Source organism: Corvus hawaiiensis, chromosome 3 (genome assembly GCF_020740725.1).
Source record: "Corvus hawaiiensis isolate bCorHaw1 chromosome 3, bCorHaw1.pri.cur, whole genome shotgun sequence".
In the NCBI taxonomy this organism is placed as follows: Eukaryota; Metazoa; Chordata; class Aves; order Passeriformes; family Corvidae; genus Corvus; species Corvus hawaiiensis.
The window spans coordinates 95,351,469-95,369,497 of NC_063215.1; the positions used below are offsets into that span (position 1 = coordinate 95,351,469).

The 18,029-nt window shown below is 43.0% G+C and overlaps 1 protein-coding gene and 1 long non-coding RNA gene across 9 annotated transcripts in view; both read right to left on the reverse strand.

Annotated features, from left to right (window-relative positions):
* KCNH1 (potassium voltage-gated channel subfamily H member 1) overlaps positions 1 to 3,378 on the reverse strand; it is a 177,588-nt gene extending 174,210 nt beyond the window's left edge. Inside the window, exon 1 of the mRNA XM_048296236.1 lies at positions 3,233 to 3,378. Within this exon, the coding sequence (XP_048152193.1) occupies positions 3,233 to 3,305 (73 nt within the window). The 5' untranslated portion in view covers positions 3,306 to 3,378. The remainder of the gene's footprint in view (positions 1 to 3,232) is intronic.
* A 2,659-nt stretch (positions 3,379 to 6,037) lies between these two features.
* LOC125323365 lies at positions 6,038 to 18,024 on the reverse strand. Of its 8 annotated transcripts, none has more exons than XR_007202497.1 (4): positions 17,080 to 18,019; positions 12,940 to 13,693; positions 7,651 to 12,248; positions 6,038 to 7,338 (listed from the first exon to the last, which is right to left on the reverse strand). It is a non-coding gene; the product is annotated as an uncharacterized LOC125323365 (long non-coding RNA). The 8 variants fall into 8 exon arrangements; XR_007202498.1 differs by lacking the exon at positions 6,038 to 7,338 and having other exon boundaries at positions 7,568 to 12,248; positions 12,940 to 13,011; positions 13,616 to 13,693; positions 17,080 to 18,024; XR_007202501.1 differs by lacking the exon at positions 6,038 to 7,338 and having other exon boundaries at positions 7,568 to 12,248; positions 17,080 to 17,190; positions 17,631 to 18,022.
* Positions 18,025 to 18,029: the final 5 nt, after the last annotated feature.

Below are 18,029 nucleotides of genomic sequence, written 5' to 3' on the forward strand. Positions count from 1 at the left end.
TTGAAAACTATTTTTGCCTCCAGATATTGATAAAGCATTGGAATACCACAAATAACCACTATCTTCTACAATAAACTGCACCAGCTGAATTGGGTGCCCTGGCCATGATCCAGGTTTATAACTGCTATTATTACAGTGCTTGTATACTGTGGATGTATTACATTACCAAGAAAAAACATTAATATCACATTAGCAGTAATCATCAGGGGCTAGTGATTCTTTATATACTGCACTGTTTTACAGCACGGGCTCATTTTCTGTCCCTCTGGGTGTTCTGGTCTTTAAATATTTCAATGCTTCAAAGAAATTTTTATCAACCAACCGCTGCATGCAACATTTATTTTTTTAGCTCTGCATGGCTAGTACAGAAGCACAGATTTTAAACATTAAATACAAGATGATCAGAGTTATGGTGTCCCTCATTTCAAAGAAGGACAACTCTTAAGCTCACACTTCATCAAAGGTCTTCTTGTGAGAAGAAATCACAGAGGACAGACGAGGTCCACCGGTCTACGAAGATGACACTTCACATGTTCCTTCCTGCATGTGCTATCCTAAGGCCATCCCATCCTCTCTCTACTCCAACACATGGGAAGGAAATGCTTTGCAGCCCTAGCACAGCTCTTTTGGCTGGCATTCAGTGCATGAGAACCTGCCTCAATTGATTTGCAGCCTGTGAAAAAGCTCTTGTTCCTAGTAACTCTGAGGTAGATGATTCAGACCAAAGGAGTTTGAGGTGAGTCTTGCTGCAGAAGGTGTGATATGAACATGAACCAAATTTTAACCCTCATGGAAAAAACCCTGAACTTGCATGCCTACATACACTGCTACTACCTTTAGCCACTGAATGTGCATCAGCTTACCAGTGCCACATCTAACATGAAAGGCTGTCCAAAGAATTCCTTGTTAAAACTACTGGTAAAATAACGGTGTAATTAGTGCTGTCCTTAGAGCAATGCTTCCAAAAGAGGATGCACATCCATTCCTTTGTTATTGCCATACAGCCTCTTTCACTGAGTTAACATCCCCTGCCCCAAAACATGCTTCCCTCAGTCCATCAGTGACTGATGATACGCATATCATGTGCAAGTTCCTTCACGTGACGCACTTAGTACATATTTCTGTTCAAAGACCAAATTCCTCTCTTTTCAAAGGGAATCCTCCCCAAATTAGGAACAGTCCTATATCTGTATCTACTCAATATCTGTTGGCACTACTCAACTTGCTTGCATGTGCCAGCAAATACAAGCTTGACAACAAGCCCAAGGTTTATTTGGCAACTCCCAGATGGCGTAGATAGTTTCATTGTGGGTCACATTACTACCCAATTGAACGAAACCAAGAAAGGGGAGCCAAACCTCAAGCTTTATGGGCCCATTTAAGCAATCATCCTGTGGGCATCCCAAATCATCTCAATGGCCAGGTAGGCAGGACAAGATGAGACAGGCAACAAGAAACTGGCATGTTTCCATACTGCCCCCGTGCTGGTCAGCACAGCCCTGCCTCAGCAGGAGAGAAGGGAGTCCATCCTTGTCTGCTCAAGCAGACGAAGGTTAGAAAAACTGATTCATCCATAATTTGTATGTGACAGCATCGCATTGACAGCAAAGCTGGATTGAGTCCAGCAAAAACTTGAAGGCACATTACAGAAGAAATGGGCTTCTAAACCTGAGTCACTTCCCTAAGCTTATCCTTATATGTCTGAACTGTGCATCGTTTCCTACCAAGCTTAATCTAAAAACTTGTATTGATTCCAGTCCTCAGGACTTGCTGAGCGTTTGGAAATGGAGTGCTGTCATTTTACCTGCGCTGTCTAGCACCACATTCTGTTATGACACCTTCTTAATAATGGGGGAAGAGAGGAAGAAACAGAGCATAGCTTCTGCTGCATGATTCCCCCCATCTCCAAGCCTCAACTGATTTATTGCATCGAGGCTTTGGCACTGAAAGCCAAAAGAGGAAATTGGTTTTTAATGAAGAAAATAATCTACAAAGTCGAGACAGTTTTGAAAAAAACCTTCAATAACTGTTGTTGGAAGATTAGAGAAGCAGCCTGAATGTGATCAAATGTAACATTCATTATAAAAGAAATAAAAAAGAGGGCAAGATTCACTGTAAGTCTGGAGAGTAATTTTTTTCAGGAATGCAGCTTCCAAGCCCTTCCCTTCTACAGGAAAGTTGCAGAGAGAAATAACCTATAAAAAGAGCCTCAATTTTTTGTGAAAATATGGTCTTATCAAAGGCTAGTTCTCCAATAATCCTGCCTAATTAAAAAAAAAAAAAAATTAAATCATTCTTGTGATCATTTGAGTTTTTAGCTGCTTATCAAGAAGGTTGTCTTTGCTTTATCAGAACAAACTATGTTTTTAATTAATTCACTCGTCTTGTCTTCAAAAAGAGCTTGATCCTGCATATTCTCAACCATAGTACAAGTTCTTAATCCTTTAAGTAACCCCACTGAAGTCAATGGAAGCATTAAAAATGGCACAACTTAGGCTCGGGGCTTTAAAAGAAATGCACATGCCTAGGTTAAACAAATCCATGAACGCCTGCATGGTCGCCAGCTTACTGAGGGAGCAGCTTTTGGTAAGTCCCGAAGTGAAAGAATCTGGATAGCATTAATACATATTTGCATGCAATTGTGAAATTCGAGGCATTTTCCACTACACAGTTTTCCAAGAGACAGACCTGGTTACAGTGCACTAGGAAAAAAAAGAAATATCTGCCCTCAGCCCTCAAAATGGCAAAGTCTCTCCTCACTTATGACCAACCTTCCCTTTCAACTCGGGCAGGCAGCCCTGGCCGATGCCCCCGCACCGGGCTCTCCTTGCCCAGGGACCATCTTGAATCCCGGCACCTCCTCTCGGTCCGGAGCCGCCGCCGCCCCCGCCGCTCTCCGGACGCCCCGAGCCCCCCGCTCCGGGCCGGGCGCTGCCCCGCTCGCCCCCGGGGCGCGGATCCCGGCCCGCCGCGGGCACGACGCGGCCGGCGGGGCTCGCTGGGCGCCCGCCGTGCCGGCGCACCTGCAGCCCGAGCCCCGCCGCCCGGGCCAGGGGCTCTCGGCAGGACTTGGGCGGCGCAGCCGGCACCGCCTCCGGCACCTGGATGCGCCGCTTCGGCGGAGCCGCCCGGCAGCGGCCGGGGCTCGGCGCCCCGCGCCAGGCGCTGTCCCCGTCGAGGACGCGGCGGGCTCCTTGCGGCCGGCGAGAGCTCGCCCCCGGTGCCCCCTTACCGTTAGACCTCCGCACGATGTTCTCCAGGAACGTGTTCTGAGGCGCCACCAGCCCTCGCCTTCCCCCGGCCATAGTCGCTCTGCGGGAGCGCAGCGCGGCGCGGAGGCTCCGCTCAGGGCCGCGCCGACCCGCGCTCTGCCGCGCCGCCGCCCGCCCGCCCCGCGCGCCTCATGCCTCCGCCGGGACCGGCACCCGCGGCTGTGCGGCACCACCGCCGCCGCCGCCTCCCGCGCACCGCAGCCCCGCGCCGCCGCCGCCGGACCGCCCCGCAGCGACCCCCGCCGGCCGCCGCCGCGCCGCAACGCCGGGGCTGCAGCGCCATCGTCTGGGGCCGGCGCGGCGCGGCGAGCTGCGGGCCCCGGGAGCGCTCGGCCCGTCAGCGGCGGACGGCGCCTTCCGCCGGCCTCATCCCCCGCTCAGGGGCGGCTGCCGCCGCGCTCGACTCCTCGCCGGCGCGCCTCGGGGGATGAGAAAGCCGGAGTGCTTAAAGACCGCTCACAAACTCCCGGCAGCCGCTCTCCCGAGCGGCGGGAGGCGCCTCCATATCCCGCCCCGGGTCGGTCGCCCCGAAGCTCCGGAGCCTTCGCTCGCCGCTCTCATCCCGGGTGGCGCTTCACGCTTCCCTACGATGATTTCCGTTAGAAGGCTACTCAGTATTATGTGGTCAAACTGATTAACAGCTCCGTGGGAGCAGCGAGACAAACTGTTCAAATATAACCTTTGACAGGTCTTGAACTCTTTGGGACATTTAATTGACATCAAGTTTTCATTCAGAGATTAATCGACTTTGTTCTTCCCTGCTACCAATCTATCAGTAAATGGAAAATACTCAGATCTTTTAAATTTAAAAGGCAGGTTTTTTCTTGCTGGTATTGGCATTTACTTGCTGTAATGCTTCATTAAATGCAGCAACTTCAGGCTCTGCAGCTCAAGGCATATTGGAGACATGAATATGTTTCTGCATGTTCATGTGCTTGAGGAAAAGCTATTTCTCACAGCACGAGCAAATAAAGTATGGTAAACACGATGGCCTGTGTCACCTGGGCATTTTAATCATTACCACTGCTCCCACAGAACTCTGGCACTTCCCAGCTTGCTCTCTCCTGGGCAAGGCTTGGGCCAGGACCACAGCACAGCCAGGAACCACAGCCAGCTCCAGCACAGCCACACACATGGATTCAGCCACACAGTTGTGACCAAATGCTGACTGCGGCACACACACTGCCCAAAAAGTCAGATCTCCCTGCCACCAGCCTCCCACAGCATTTTTAAGTGAAGACTGTGAGAGTCGAGGGGTGAAGACAATTTCATTGCAGCAGGAGCTACAGACCAAGTCCCTGAGCACCCTGGTGCCAGGAGTCTCTCATACAACTGGGCACCTGGGGAACTCTGAAAGCCCCCATGGCCCAGCCCAGCTGCCAGGCAGGAATTAGTCTCTTTTAAACTGGTGATTCTCTATATGCTGAGCATTCCTGCATTTGCTACCAAAGAGAGGCTGGTTAGGAGAAAAAAAATCAAGTGCCTGAAGCTGCAAAAAGGCCACTCTCCCTGAAATGCTGGGGTTTAAAAGATCCCATAGAAGTATTTATTTGCATCTTTACACATCTAAGTATCCCTAACAACTATCCATACAAAGATCCCAGGTTATTTAGTTCCTGCTAGCTTCAGCAGCACAGGCCAAACCCGAAGAGATTCTAAACTCTCTGGCAAAATTGTAAACATAACCTTTGACACTGAATTTACACAACTGCTAACAACCAAGAGTGAGGTTTGGAAAACTGGGATACAGAATACTGTTTCATTATCCCTCAAAGCCACTGTGCCAGAGGAATAAGTGCACGCTCTATCTTAGCTTTTGCTGGGCTCTGCAGGAATATCTGTGACTTAGGAGACACCTGGCAGCTGACGTACATTACAGAAAGTTTGAGGCCTTTAAAGGGAAAAGGTTTTAAACTGAATCAGCAAGTACAAAGAAGTGGGAACAAGGTGACACAAGAGTAAGAAACTAAAGACTTTTTTCTGGAACTCCATGGAGTGGGGGGGTGGCTGCAGTTTGCATTGCATTGTGTGGTCCCGTCTCTGATTATCTAATTTTTCAGTGTCATGCTTAATCCTACAAGTTTTATGTCAAAGGTACTATTTTATCTACATTGGGGTTTACATCTACCCTGTAACAGTGCAAATTACTAAAATGCTGTAGCAAATTGTGGTGGGTTGATCTTGGCTGGATGGCAGGTGCCCACCAAGCCGCTCTATCACTCCCCTCCTCAGCAAAATAAGATGGAAAAAAACCCTTGTATGTCAAGAAAAAGTAGTTTACTAAGGCAAAAGAAAAAAACTGCATGCATACAAGAAAATTCAAAAACCAGATTTTATTATTTACTTCCCATCAGCAAGTGATGGCTTGCCACCTCCCAGGAAGCAGGGATTCAGCACACACAGTGGTTACTCTGGAGGGTAAACACTGTAAATAACAGATGTCCCCTGTCCCTCCTCCTTTTCCTTAGCTTTTGCATCTGAGCAGAACCCCATGGTATGGAATATCCCTTTGCTCAGTGGGGCAGCTATCCTGGTTATGTCCCCTCCCAAAATTTTGCCCACCCCCATGCTCCTGGTGAGGGGAAGAGGATGGAGTGACAGTGCTAATGCTGTGCCAGCACTGCTCAGCAGCAGCCAAAACACTGGTGTCTTATGGGCACCTTTAGAGTTGCCAATGCACAGCACAGCCCTGGGGACTGCTGTGGGGAAAATGAACTCCATCTCTGCCAGACCCAGTAACAAGTGGAAGATTTCTCTTGTATATTCTACCTCCTTTAGACTTTCTCCCCCCTGCAAAATATGATTCCTGCTGGCAGTATGAATTTTTCACCACTACAGCAGAGGGATACTGTGATAATGTTTTACTGTGATTATTTTGAATTCTATACTAATTTTCACCATCACTGGTAAATTTTGCTAAAGATACAGAGCTGGAGGCAAAGCCCCACTTGAAGCAGGACATGTATGCTGTCTTACTTCATTATTAGTGGGTTACCTCTCTCCAGCTATCATTTTTTTTGAAAGTTGAAAACTGGAATTGCTTTATTTGCATGTTTGCTAAAGCATACTGGACAGAACTAAGTACCTACCACTTCCATTTAAGGCTAAGATAAAAGGTGATAGCTTGCTATAGAGGACATTCAGCTGTCTTGCATTATGCTGCTCTTTCAGCCTGTTGTTCCTTCCTGAACAAGGCACTTAGGTCAGGACATGTATCAATCACCCCAGTAAGTGACCATCCCTTGATTACCCAGCCTTAAGCACCTGTTCCATGGTCACACTGAGCAGCTGCTGCTGCAAAAGGGACAGATTTGCCTTGATCTAAGCTGTGCATATTTGTCACCCCACTGAATGGAAAACCAGCCTGAAAAGGGCAGTTAAGACACCTCCCTTTTTGGCAGCAGCCTGTATTTACATCAACCCATTTACTAACATGGCTGTCAACTTCCAGTGTTGATACATGCAAACACCTTGAAAACACCAGGCCCAGGAATTAATTATGGGAAGGTCATTTAACCCCACAGCATCTATGAAATAAAAACACCAGACCTGGACAGAGCTCACTTCTTTCACTTTGTCACATGGTTCACTCTTGAGAGATACTAAGGTAACTCACTTTAAAAAACTTTCCCTTAGTCAGCCATAGTCTCTTGGCAATCTGTTCCAACGTCTAACAAATCTTGTGAGAAAGCTTTTCCTAAAATGTCACTAAGTCATCTGGTCTTTGAAGCCAGTAAAACCTCTTCCTTCTGCAGTCACAAAAATCACCAACCCTTTTGCAAGTTTTCAAATGCATGAAAAGTTGCTGTAATGCTCCTCTGTCAGCTCTTGCTGGAAAAAGCCAGTTCTCCCAAAGTTGCACAAGGCTTCTGCTGTTAGACTCTGCCAGTACCCAGGACTTGTCATTTCACTGTCACAGCATCAAATGGGTAAAGAATTGTGGTAGTCAGGGACATCTCATAGGCTCAGAATTTAGCTAATTTATATTGAAAAGTGGTTTTATTTAAGGTCTTTTTGATTTCTTCACTGTTTTGCACACTTCCTTTTCCTCTTTGTAAAAAATTTTCTGTCAAAACCAAGAATCATAACACAGTTATAACAAACTACCACCAACTCTGAAAATAAAAAGAGCATTCAATCTTTAAATTGAGATCAATTTGTATATTACCCTATAGCTTTGATAAACCATCAAAATAAAATACATTAATTGATAGAATAATAAATTACAGAAGGTAGTACACAAGTTATGCTGCCATACAGACACTAAACAAAGAAAAGAAATTCTGAATTCCAGCTAAGATGGAGAAACAATTGTAACTTTATTAATTTATTTTTACATTCAAATCAATAAAGCAGTCATTATTGTACAAATTCTTACCCCCAAAGGAGGGCAGGCTAAGGCCTCCCATCAAGTAATAACATCGAGGAATACTTAGTTGCTTGTGATCAACCTTCTTTGGTACTTTGTGGGAAGAGCAATGAGAAACGAAAGTTAGTTCTAAAAAGTAACCCAGGTCTGTAGTTTAAAAAGCACATGTGTCCATCAAAAGGAAAGAATTTGAGAAGATACCTGTGCATCTTACTGAAACCGTTCAATTTATTTCTACACTGTCTTGAGACACTGGTAAAGTTCAGCCTGTGGTTCCTGAAGGTCCAGTTATTTCTGGGGTCTGAAATAAAAGAAACTCAAAGAAATATCCACTTGCACCTAGGGATTGAGGTATGTTAGTATTACCAAACAGCCATAACAAATTTGTCAAAAAATAAATATGGACACTTTTCTAGTTTTGGAATTACTGAATTTCCTCCAGACTTTTCAGGGGTAACAAATATGGAAAAATAACTAAAAAAATCCAATGTTCTGAAAAGAAGAAAAAAAAATCTCAAAATAAAACTGATGAGGGAGTACACAGCCAGTTTTTATTTATACATCTAACATTTGGAGTGTGGGCTAACAGGGAGGAACTGTTCCTTCTTAAAGAACACCTCAAAAGGGCATAGAACAACTTTCCCCATTTGGACAGCATATCCATCTCCATTTATTTCAACAGGAGGAAGCATCCTGGATTTCCAGATTTAGGGAGGGAAAAAAACAAAACCCCCAGAACCCAAAACAAAAAAGGTCCTCACACATCCTGATTGAGACAACAGTTACTATCACCCTTCCCCTCACTGCAGCTGGGTCTACTCAATCCTCTTGGCACAACCCTGTCCTGACATGTCCACAATCTCTCCCAGTCTCAGCGCAGAGGTGGTGACCCGCTGGCATTGTTACTCAGAGAAGGGAGAGAAAAATAACCATAATTTCCTTGTTTCCAGGTCTGGTGGGATTTTTTATTAACACTTTCATTGTGTACTTCACTGGCCTCATTTTTCCTGTGTCTGGGTCAATATAAAACAAGGCAAAATTAAGCAGTTTGGCTGCAGTTTGCTTGAATTCTAACAAAGTGCAGGGTCCTGCTAAGTAATTGTAACAAATAATTTTATTTGCATGCCCTGTCCACAATAAGCCTAGGAACCCATAGATCTTTCTGGATGATTGTTTTTTGTTAAGTAGCAAGTAGCTCTGCAGGCTGAATTACTGTGCTGTTACTAATTGCATCTTTATCTCCCAACTCTTGTCTAGTAGTCTCTAATATAACAGTATTTTTAAAAGCGACTTTTAATTCTACGCTTTCATTATATGCTGTCCAAAGAATAAAACTGGAAATTAGCTAGTTTAGACCCAGATTCAGACAACTCCTAGTTAGGAATATGTTTATGCTAGCTATAAGGTCCTCTTTTTCGTTTTTTCTTTGTATTCTACTATACAGCAGTTTCCAAGAATTTAACAATACAAAGAATTCCCAAATAATTCTGAGTCAGAGTCCCCACCTTACAACATAACCTAAACTCTTAGGTAAATTTAAAAAGCCCAACAATCTTAAAAGCCTCATAGTTTGTTTTCTGGACAGAAGCACCCTACCTATGAGGCTGACAGTGGTAAAGCACTGCGAGTGCCTCTTTCCAAGCAGTCTCTCCAAGAAACACACCTTAAAGAGTACCCAGCATAAAACTATCCTCAACACAGTGAATAAGTTTCTTGCACAGAGCTTGTATTTTATAGGTTTTGCCTTATATGTGCTCAGAATTCCTGTTTTGAAGTCACATAGTCTATAAAGTTTCTTAGCTTAAAACTTTACCATACCAGTTCCTTGTACTTTTTTCAGTTACAGAAGGTTTATCAACAGCGAGAAATCAACCTCTCCTCCAAAAAAAAAAAAAAAGCCCTGGAAACAGAAGAAAGAAAGCAAACTAAACTCTTCTCACTTTATTTCATCGTTTTCCTGAGCATAGCATTTCATCACATATTTCCCACTTACTTATGTCAATAGGCTGCATTACTTGCAGTATTTGCTTTCTGTGTAGACAAAACTTTGTTGCATTCTTTGACAGTGGGAGGGATAAGCAAAAATAGCCAAACAACTCAGGAGCATAAATCTGGGAAGGAGGGAGGGAAGGAAGGAAGGAGGGAGGGAGGTTGATTGGTTGGTTGGTTGTTTTTTTAACACAGCTTATTACTGCCATTTTTTTCATCTAAAATTTAAATAAAGTGATAACAAACTTTCTCATTCTAACTTCTAGTGTGTCTTATTGTTATCTCCAGCAATTGCACTGAGAAAAAATTACTAATTTTCTAAATTTGATCATATCTTAAAAGCAGTTTTTTCCATGGTCTTTATCAGCACTGAACTCATATTCATAACTAGTAACACAGGAACTATTGATTTTCATAAACACTTGCATACTTGCTGGGGGGGAGGTTTGCTTTTTCTAATTTTGGTTATTTTTTTACAATACAAGTAGAAGAGGATTCTTTTTTTTTGCTTCCATCTATTACTGTGAAGCAAAGACTGCTACCAGTTAATGAATAGAAAAACTTCTATGTAAAGTCACACAGTACAGAAAAGTATCAGAACATTCTTTTAGAATATGCAGACCTATCTGCAGCTACCTAACCAAAATACAGCACGTAGCACATGGGAAGGCGAAGTTAGGGAATGAGTGGATGGGCTGGGAACACGCTTGTTAGAAGTGGATATTTACACATGAAACATCAGCAGAACATCATCTATCCAAAATGCCCTTGCCAGTTCTGCAGTATCCATTGGGAGGGATCTCTGGCAGTGGGCTCACAGTGTAACTCTGAAACCTGGGTCATCTCTTTGGTTTTTCAGAATGACATGTGTCTGAAATGGAGACAATGGTCCACAAATGGACCTCATAGCAGGCTCCCAGACTATAACGTATTTCAAATTTTAATTTGTTTAATTTAACTAAGGATAAAAGCCACCTTCACTAAAACGGATGTAATTTAGATGGAAGACAGTGAACTATATAAGAGCAAGTAAAAACATGATCTCCAGCATAAGAGAATTTAAAGCACTGGCTGAGAGTGAAGTTGAGTGGGTATTTTTCTAAAAACTGTGTGGAAACTAACAATAACAAGGTCCTAGTGGTATCCAACATTTTCACTCTAAAGTTGTGTAGGCATGACCTTTTGTTTTTCCTCTCAGTTTAACAAAAACTCCAGCAGAAATTTTGTGTCCTTCTTTCCAAGGACAATTTTGCTACTGTAGACTGAGCCTGTATGTACTGATCCGTACCTTCAAATGCAAAATTGCAGATTTCATTTTATATTTATGTAGTTATATCTGCCTCAGACAGGAGAAGAAAGGACATAATTCCTTGAAACATCACATAATACAACCTGAAGAGCCAGATACAGCTATATTGATTTATTTGTTGTTGAGCTGCTGGGTTTTTTTAACAAGATACACTTTAGAGAACCATTGTACTCCCAGAAAATTCCAGTGAAATGGTGTTATAATAACAATTTCCATGTGGAAAAATAAATCTTATTTATATGAGAAAAAATTAACTAACAATTATATTTTTGTTGCTTACAACTCTGTCTTAGAGGTATTCTCAAAATGGAACCTCTTGCTGATCTTTCCTAAACTGTATATCTGAACTGTGGATCATTACATGAACCAAACAGTAGTTACAGCCAGAAAAGATATGAGACTTGAATAGCAGTAATATTTTGATACCTACACAGTCCAGCCACACTGACCTCCAAAATCCAGCACAGCTCTGTAACACAGGGACTTCTAAGAAACAGTGCATACTTTTCTACAGAAACAACAAGACAGAAAACTGAAATACAAACTCTTGTAATACCTCAGGGACCTTCTTTTGGTCACAGACAGTCAGTGTTATTTTCCACTTTATACCTGCCCCCGTGCCCCCGCCCTTAAACCACAAGAAGCCAGGTAGGATAAGCTATGGAGGACAAAATTTAGCAGAAGGTGCCAGAATGCTACAGCATAAAATGTTCTGACAGTCCAAGGCCTAAAACATACAGCAAAAAAAGCTGCCACTACTGGTTACTACACCACTCTTTACACCTTTTTTCCACATGCAAAAATACATCATCTTCCTCAAGTAAAGATCTTGACATCACTACTTTTGGTTATTTCAGGTCCCTCAAGATTACTCCTGCAATAACACTGTATCTTAAATGGATGGGCATTAGAGGGTTACAGTAATTTTACATAATTTGTCCATGTTAACATATTTCTCATGTTTCCTTTATTCTCCCTTCGATTTCCTGGTGTCAGTTACATACACTGGCTGGATCCCAAACAAACTGTAAGCTGGTTGGGGCAGAGTTATTTCTTTTTCAGGATTAGGCACACAATATGGTAACATAGCAGAGCATCTTTTTTATTCTAGCATGTTTAAAAGAACATTTTTCTCAACACAGTGAGTGCTTGGCATTATTAACTGCAAGGAGAAAATCTTGCACTGTATGTTCCTTTTGTGATGTTGCTTCATAGGAGGAAAAGGAGGAGAGACCCATAGGAGAGAGCATAAACATCATTAACTCACAGCAAATGGTCACCTCTTCAAGTTAGCACAGCGACAGAGAACCTGACAAGAAAGAGTAAAGCATAAGTTTAGCACAGTTTCCCCAAGTGTATGGAATGAAAGCACTTGTTTTGCTTTGCATTTAAAAAAAACAAAACACCTCTGAAACCACAACAAACAAACGCACAAAAAATGTAAATACCGTGCAGGAGAAGCAAACCTACATTTCTTACAGAAGTCCAACAACTTTAAGTATTAATTAGGTGACCTCTGCTTTCTGCTGAACAGTCCTATGAAAAGCAGTTTAGGTAACTGTATGCAAAAGTGAAACAGGACAAAGAAAAAGCATAGCTTACCAAACAATTACAATGTCTTTTTTCCCTTCTGTGGGAAACAACTGGCCCTAAACCCAAATTATTTGTAAAGAGATGCTACCATTTCAGCCATGTACACAAGATCTTCATACACAAGACCTTCATACACAGTCTGAGAATCTTCACTGAAAATACTGAATGTCAATGCTCTGATTCAAAGACATACTGGTGGCTGTTACCAAAATTTCCTTTAAAGAGGCTATGCAAAAATATAAGTGGTTAAATGATGTTTGTAAACTGACTTCCTGAAATGTCCAATTGTCCCGAGTTGCCTACGTAACACAAGATTAAGCCAGCTACACTCAGGCTTTTCCCACAATGTGTCATGATAATCAAGTGGACACAGAACCTCTTCACTCTTTGCAAACAGTACAGCTTACCAGGTATTTAGATTAACTGTAGAAAAATGAAACAATGATAGTGAAAGGGCTGATCAGGAACACCTGTCCCTCCTGTCAAAAAAAAGAGAAAAAAATTTCTTTTAAAGGACAAAAATAGAATCATACAGTGTCAGTAAAATTCACCTGTAGAAAGTCACTGAAATGAGTCTATGAATATGTACAGGTGGAACAGAAGTCTTCACAACACATCCATAGGAATCAGATTTTTTTTAAAGACACCAAGCTTTATGCTTCAGAGTTTCAGCTAATCTTTAGATGACCAAAAATAGGCTTCTTGCCAACACAGAATGGAGATTATGGCACTGACCCCAAAATGAGTTCCTGTCAGGATCAAAGTACTGGACAAGATGGATGTTAGCACTAACCCATTATGCTTGTTCCTGAATAAGCCTTCCTACAGTGCAACAAATAATTTATTTCAAAATACTATTTTTAACAGAGTGCAAAGTCCTAACATTCCCCACTCCATTCAATGTACCCCTAACACTGTACAACACAGTCTGAGTCTCAAATTTCGGCAAAGGTTTCAGAAGGGCATGATATGATCAGCTGGTGACAGGCATTTAAATAGGAAAAATGTCTGCATCTGCTGAAGTCCTTAGACTTCTCAAAGGAACAGCAACTTGACTTTCTCTGTCTCCCAAGAGTAAGTTACCAACTGTCCTGATGCAGAAGATTGCCATTCAGATCTGGAAAGCAGATAACTCTTGAAACCTATAACTGGAAGACAGCACTACAAAAATAAAGAAAACAAAGAAACAAAACCTCAGTTGGGGCATATTAACAGTAGAAAGACGGTTAGCAAATATGCTTTGTTGTTGCATTTTAACGGCCAGTTACAGAACAAATTTTTACTAACTTCTGCCTTAAAACATTAAGATTAGAATTCAAAAATACTAATAAGTGCTAGCTTGAGACTGAAGGCCTGATTTTCTAGAGCTGTAGAAAATCCACCATCTTCCACTGGTTCCACTAAAACATGAAGTCTTTGGGAAATTCAAGAATGTTGAATGAAACACAGCAACAACCATCAGTGTAAAATAACCAATAAATCTCACCCTGTCCACTCTAAGCCTCCCACTTCCCACCCAGCAGGCCTAGTTGTGTTTAATATAAAAGAAACAGTACTTGACAGATGAAACCTATATATTTTCCAGCAGAGGCGTGAACAGACTCCACGCAGTATAATTTATCTGAAATTACCTTGATCCCAGGCATGCTTTTCTTAATGTGTTTATGATGACAAAGAGCTTAATTTTCTTTATGGAACAATTATAAACCTTCACATTAAAGCACAAATTTCCTGGCTGGATATTGCCAAAAGGTTTCATGGTCATCCTATTTTCTTTGGGTTTCACAGAACACACATCATCTATCTATAATTTTTCTGGAGAAGCATCACAAATCTGTTGACCTGTTTCTAAAAATATTTAAAGACACAGATTTTAAATGGTGTAAAGTAACATTCCCAAGAGAGGAAAACTGTCAAAATGCTCTTTCCAAAAAACCTGAGAGCATGAAACTGTCACCATAAGATAGAAAGGCCAAACATGAGATCTGCAATACTTTCCCTGACCTATAATGTAATGAGTTAGAACTTTCATAGGTGAGATGGGCATAACATACAAGAGGTGCTGAAGAGCATCCAAGGAGCAATGAAGCTGGTGAAGTGTCTGGGGCACAAGTTTTATGAAGAGCAGCTGAGTGGGCTGGGGTTGTTTAGCCTGGAAAGAAGGAGGCTGAGGGGAATACTCATGGCTGTCTACAACTACCTGAAAGGAGGCTGTAGCAAGGTGGGGATTGGTCTCTTCTCACAGGTAATAATAGATAGGATGAGAGGTAACAGCCTCAAGTTGCACCAGGAGAGGTTTAGATTGGATATCTGGAAAACTTTCTTCACAGAAATAGTTGTGAAGCATTGGAACAGGCTGCCATGGGAAGTAGTGGAGTCATCATCCCTGGAGGTATTTAAAAGAAGCATGGATGTGGCACTTAGGGATGTGGTTTAGTGATGGACTTGGCAGTGCTGGGTTTATGGCTGGACTTGATTTTAGAGGTCATTTCCATCCTAAATGATTCTATAGTAATAAAGACATGTTATAAGAATTTCGTTTCTTCTGAATAAATAGTCTTTACTTGCCCCTAGCTCACCACTCAACAGTTAATACTGTCATTAACCCTCACTGTAAGGTAATAATAGCAGGAGTCCACAGTCCAATCAGAGTCTGATTTTAAGCAATGAATTCCAAGAACCTGCACTAACAAAAATTGCAAGAGGCCTCAAACCTGTGTGGAGCATCCTCAGAAGCTGTGTAGGTTTTAAGCTAAGTTAATTAATGGATAGGGAAACCTGTTTCCTTTTGAGCTTCTGTTTCTACTGAGGCCTTTTAGCAATTTCATTAAAAGGGAAGAAGCAACTTCTTCACCTTCCTTGTTTGCAATTTGTCCATTCCCTAATTCCCTTCCTCTCTGTTGCAATCCATTTTGTACTCCAAGGATCCCTCCCCTCCTGCCCAAACACAAACTTTCCCCCTGAAACTATGACTTGGGAAATAAGTTTTAAGAAGAAAGGCATAATCTCCAGGAACAAAAAACTGGTAGGCTCATAAAGAGCATCTTTAGACTGGCTCAAGTTGCAGCTACTGAATGCATTGGTTACTTTGCTGCCCTCTAGGGATTGTGTTCGGAAACAAAAATCACGAGTGAGGATACAGAGAAGGAAGGATATACAGAAGAAAGGATACAACATAAAACAAGGAGAGGTTGGGGACGCCCCATCCGTGGAAGTGTTCAAGACCAGGTTGGATGGGGCTCTGAGAAACTGATCTAATGAGTGCCATCCTTGCTCTTGGCAGGGAGTTGGAACTAGATAATCTTTAAGGTCCCTTCCAACCCAAACCATGCTGTGATTCTATAGTTCTGTTGGCTAATATAAGTCTAAGATAATTCCTTATGCATAGCTTCTATAACAAATGCAAGACCAAGCACGCAAACAACTGTCTGATCATCATGTCACATCTAATCCAGAAGCACCCACATACTAAATGTGACAGAGGAACTATGGAGAAGGGCTTAATAAACAAAGAAACAAAAAACCCCAAATTAAAACAGAAGGTAAGAGAAGGATAAGACAAGAACCGAAGAGAAGAAATAGTGCAAAGCAAGCCAGACTGCATGGGGGGGGAAAAATATCACTGCATGCATCTGCTAATATCTAAGTGGTTGACTAAGTGAACATATGCCCTTTTACTGTAACCTTTGAAATGCAGTTTCAGCAGCAGCCATGCAAATAAAAGAAATAAAAAAGGCCAAGCTCTTCAGACAATTCTCCTCCCAACCATGCTACAAGGAATCTTCCTTTCAGGTGGTTACTTCCATGACACTTGCAAGAACTCAGAATTCCTGAAAGCTGTAATAGCTTACTAAACTTTCAGTAGCTTTTATCAGTAGTTAAGAACTGCCAGACAAGTGCAGTCATAGTGCTGCATGTATGCCCAAGTTTCACATCAATGGAAAATAAAGCTAAAAAGCCTCAAATAGTCAGCCTCAGGAGAGCTAGAACAACAAATCCCAATTTCCTGCAAGTTTTCTTACTGATTTTGTGCCTTAGAAGTACAAACGTTGGTTCAAGATTTTCCTGTGGCTCTGGCATTTGTGAGTGCTTCCTTATGTGAATTCTTTTGTGCATATTAAAGTGTGAGACTGCAAATCCTCAATTGTTGAGGCACTTGCAGGCAGTCAGCCCCTGTTGCTCCTACCTTCTCCCTGCTAATCTTTCTCTCCAACTCTTGGAGAACAGCAAGCATAAAGGAGTCACAGCTTGTTTACTCCCATTTTTAGTAGTCATCTGCCAAAAGTTGTCACAAAAACAGTTCTTCAAGGAGCACAAAATTCCCAAAGCAGGAAAAGTCTTGACAATATTTTCCTGACATATTCTAGGAAGCACACATAAGGTTTTTCAAAAGTATATTATTTGACCATAATGGGCTGCTTTCAAGGCAATTATCAAGAAACAGCAAACACGGCAAACTACATCGTGCTACAATCCTACTTTAAGACACTATGAACATTTAGTAGCCGTAAGTATGGACACAAGTAGTCATCGCCCCTTTATCTCACCGTGAGAAAGCAGCTGCAGTATTCCTGCTAGCACTCTTCAATCAATCAATCAATCAATCAACCAGCCAACTTGGGGTAGACAACCGCCAGGGCAGAGTTTGGGAAGAATTGCTGAGATGTGACAAAGGGTAATGGATGGTGTCAGACACTCTTAGCTGGAACATGAGATTTTAGTTCAATAGATAGCAATCTAAGTTTATACTTTTTTCTCCTACATCTGGAAATCAGACTGACAGGTTATCACTGCATCATTAAAAATATCTTTAACACATATTAAAAAGTAGCCAAAACAACATTAAATGTATTTGCATAGAAACAAACCAGCTAATAATGCATCTCCAGATTAAGTAGCAAGACCGTTGCCACATTGTAACTCAGCCTCGGTCTGGAGCCCGTGTCAGCCCTTTTTTACCTCATAAAACGTGAATATTTTGATATAAACTAGATGGTAACACCGCAGCACTTGGTAACGCACCGGAATTGCACTAAACAGGTAAATAAATAGATCACTTTCTGAATTTAGAAAGAAAAACCAGCACGGGTTCTCACACCGTGTGATTTCACCGATGTGAGAGCATCGGCTTTCCCTGCTGGGGCCCGGCCCCGAGGTGGCCGCCCTCAGCCCGGCTCCGTGGCCCCCGGCCCGCGCCTCCTGTCCCCGCTCGGCCCCTGCGCGGCCGCGGCTCCTCCCGCCCCTCGCCGCGACACCACCGGCGGCCGCGACACCCCGCCCGCCGGGATCCCTGCGCCGCCGCCGCCGCCGGGAAATAGTCCCCTCTCTGCTCTGGGCCCGCTGGCCGGGAGAGCCCCGCGGCGCGGCGGCGCGGCCGCGGTCCGGGAGCAATCCTTCCTTTCTTCCTTCGGCCGCGCCGCTGGCGCTCCAGCGGCATCCCCGCCCCTCGGCGAGATCCGGCCGGGCCGGCGCGGAGGAATTCCCGGCGCCGGGGGAG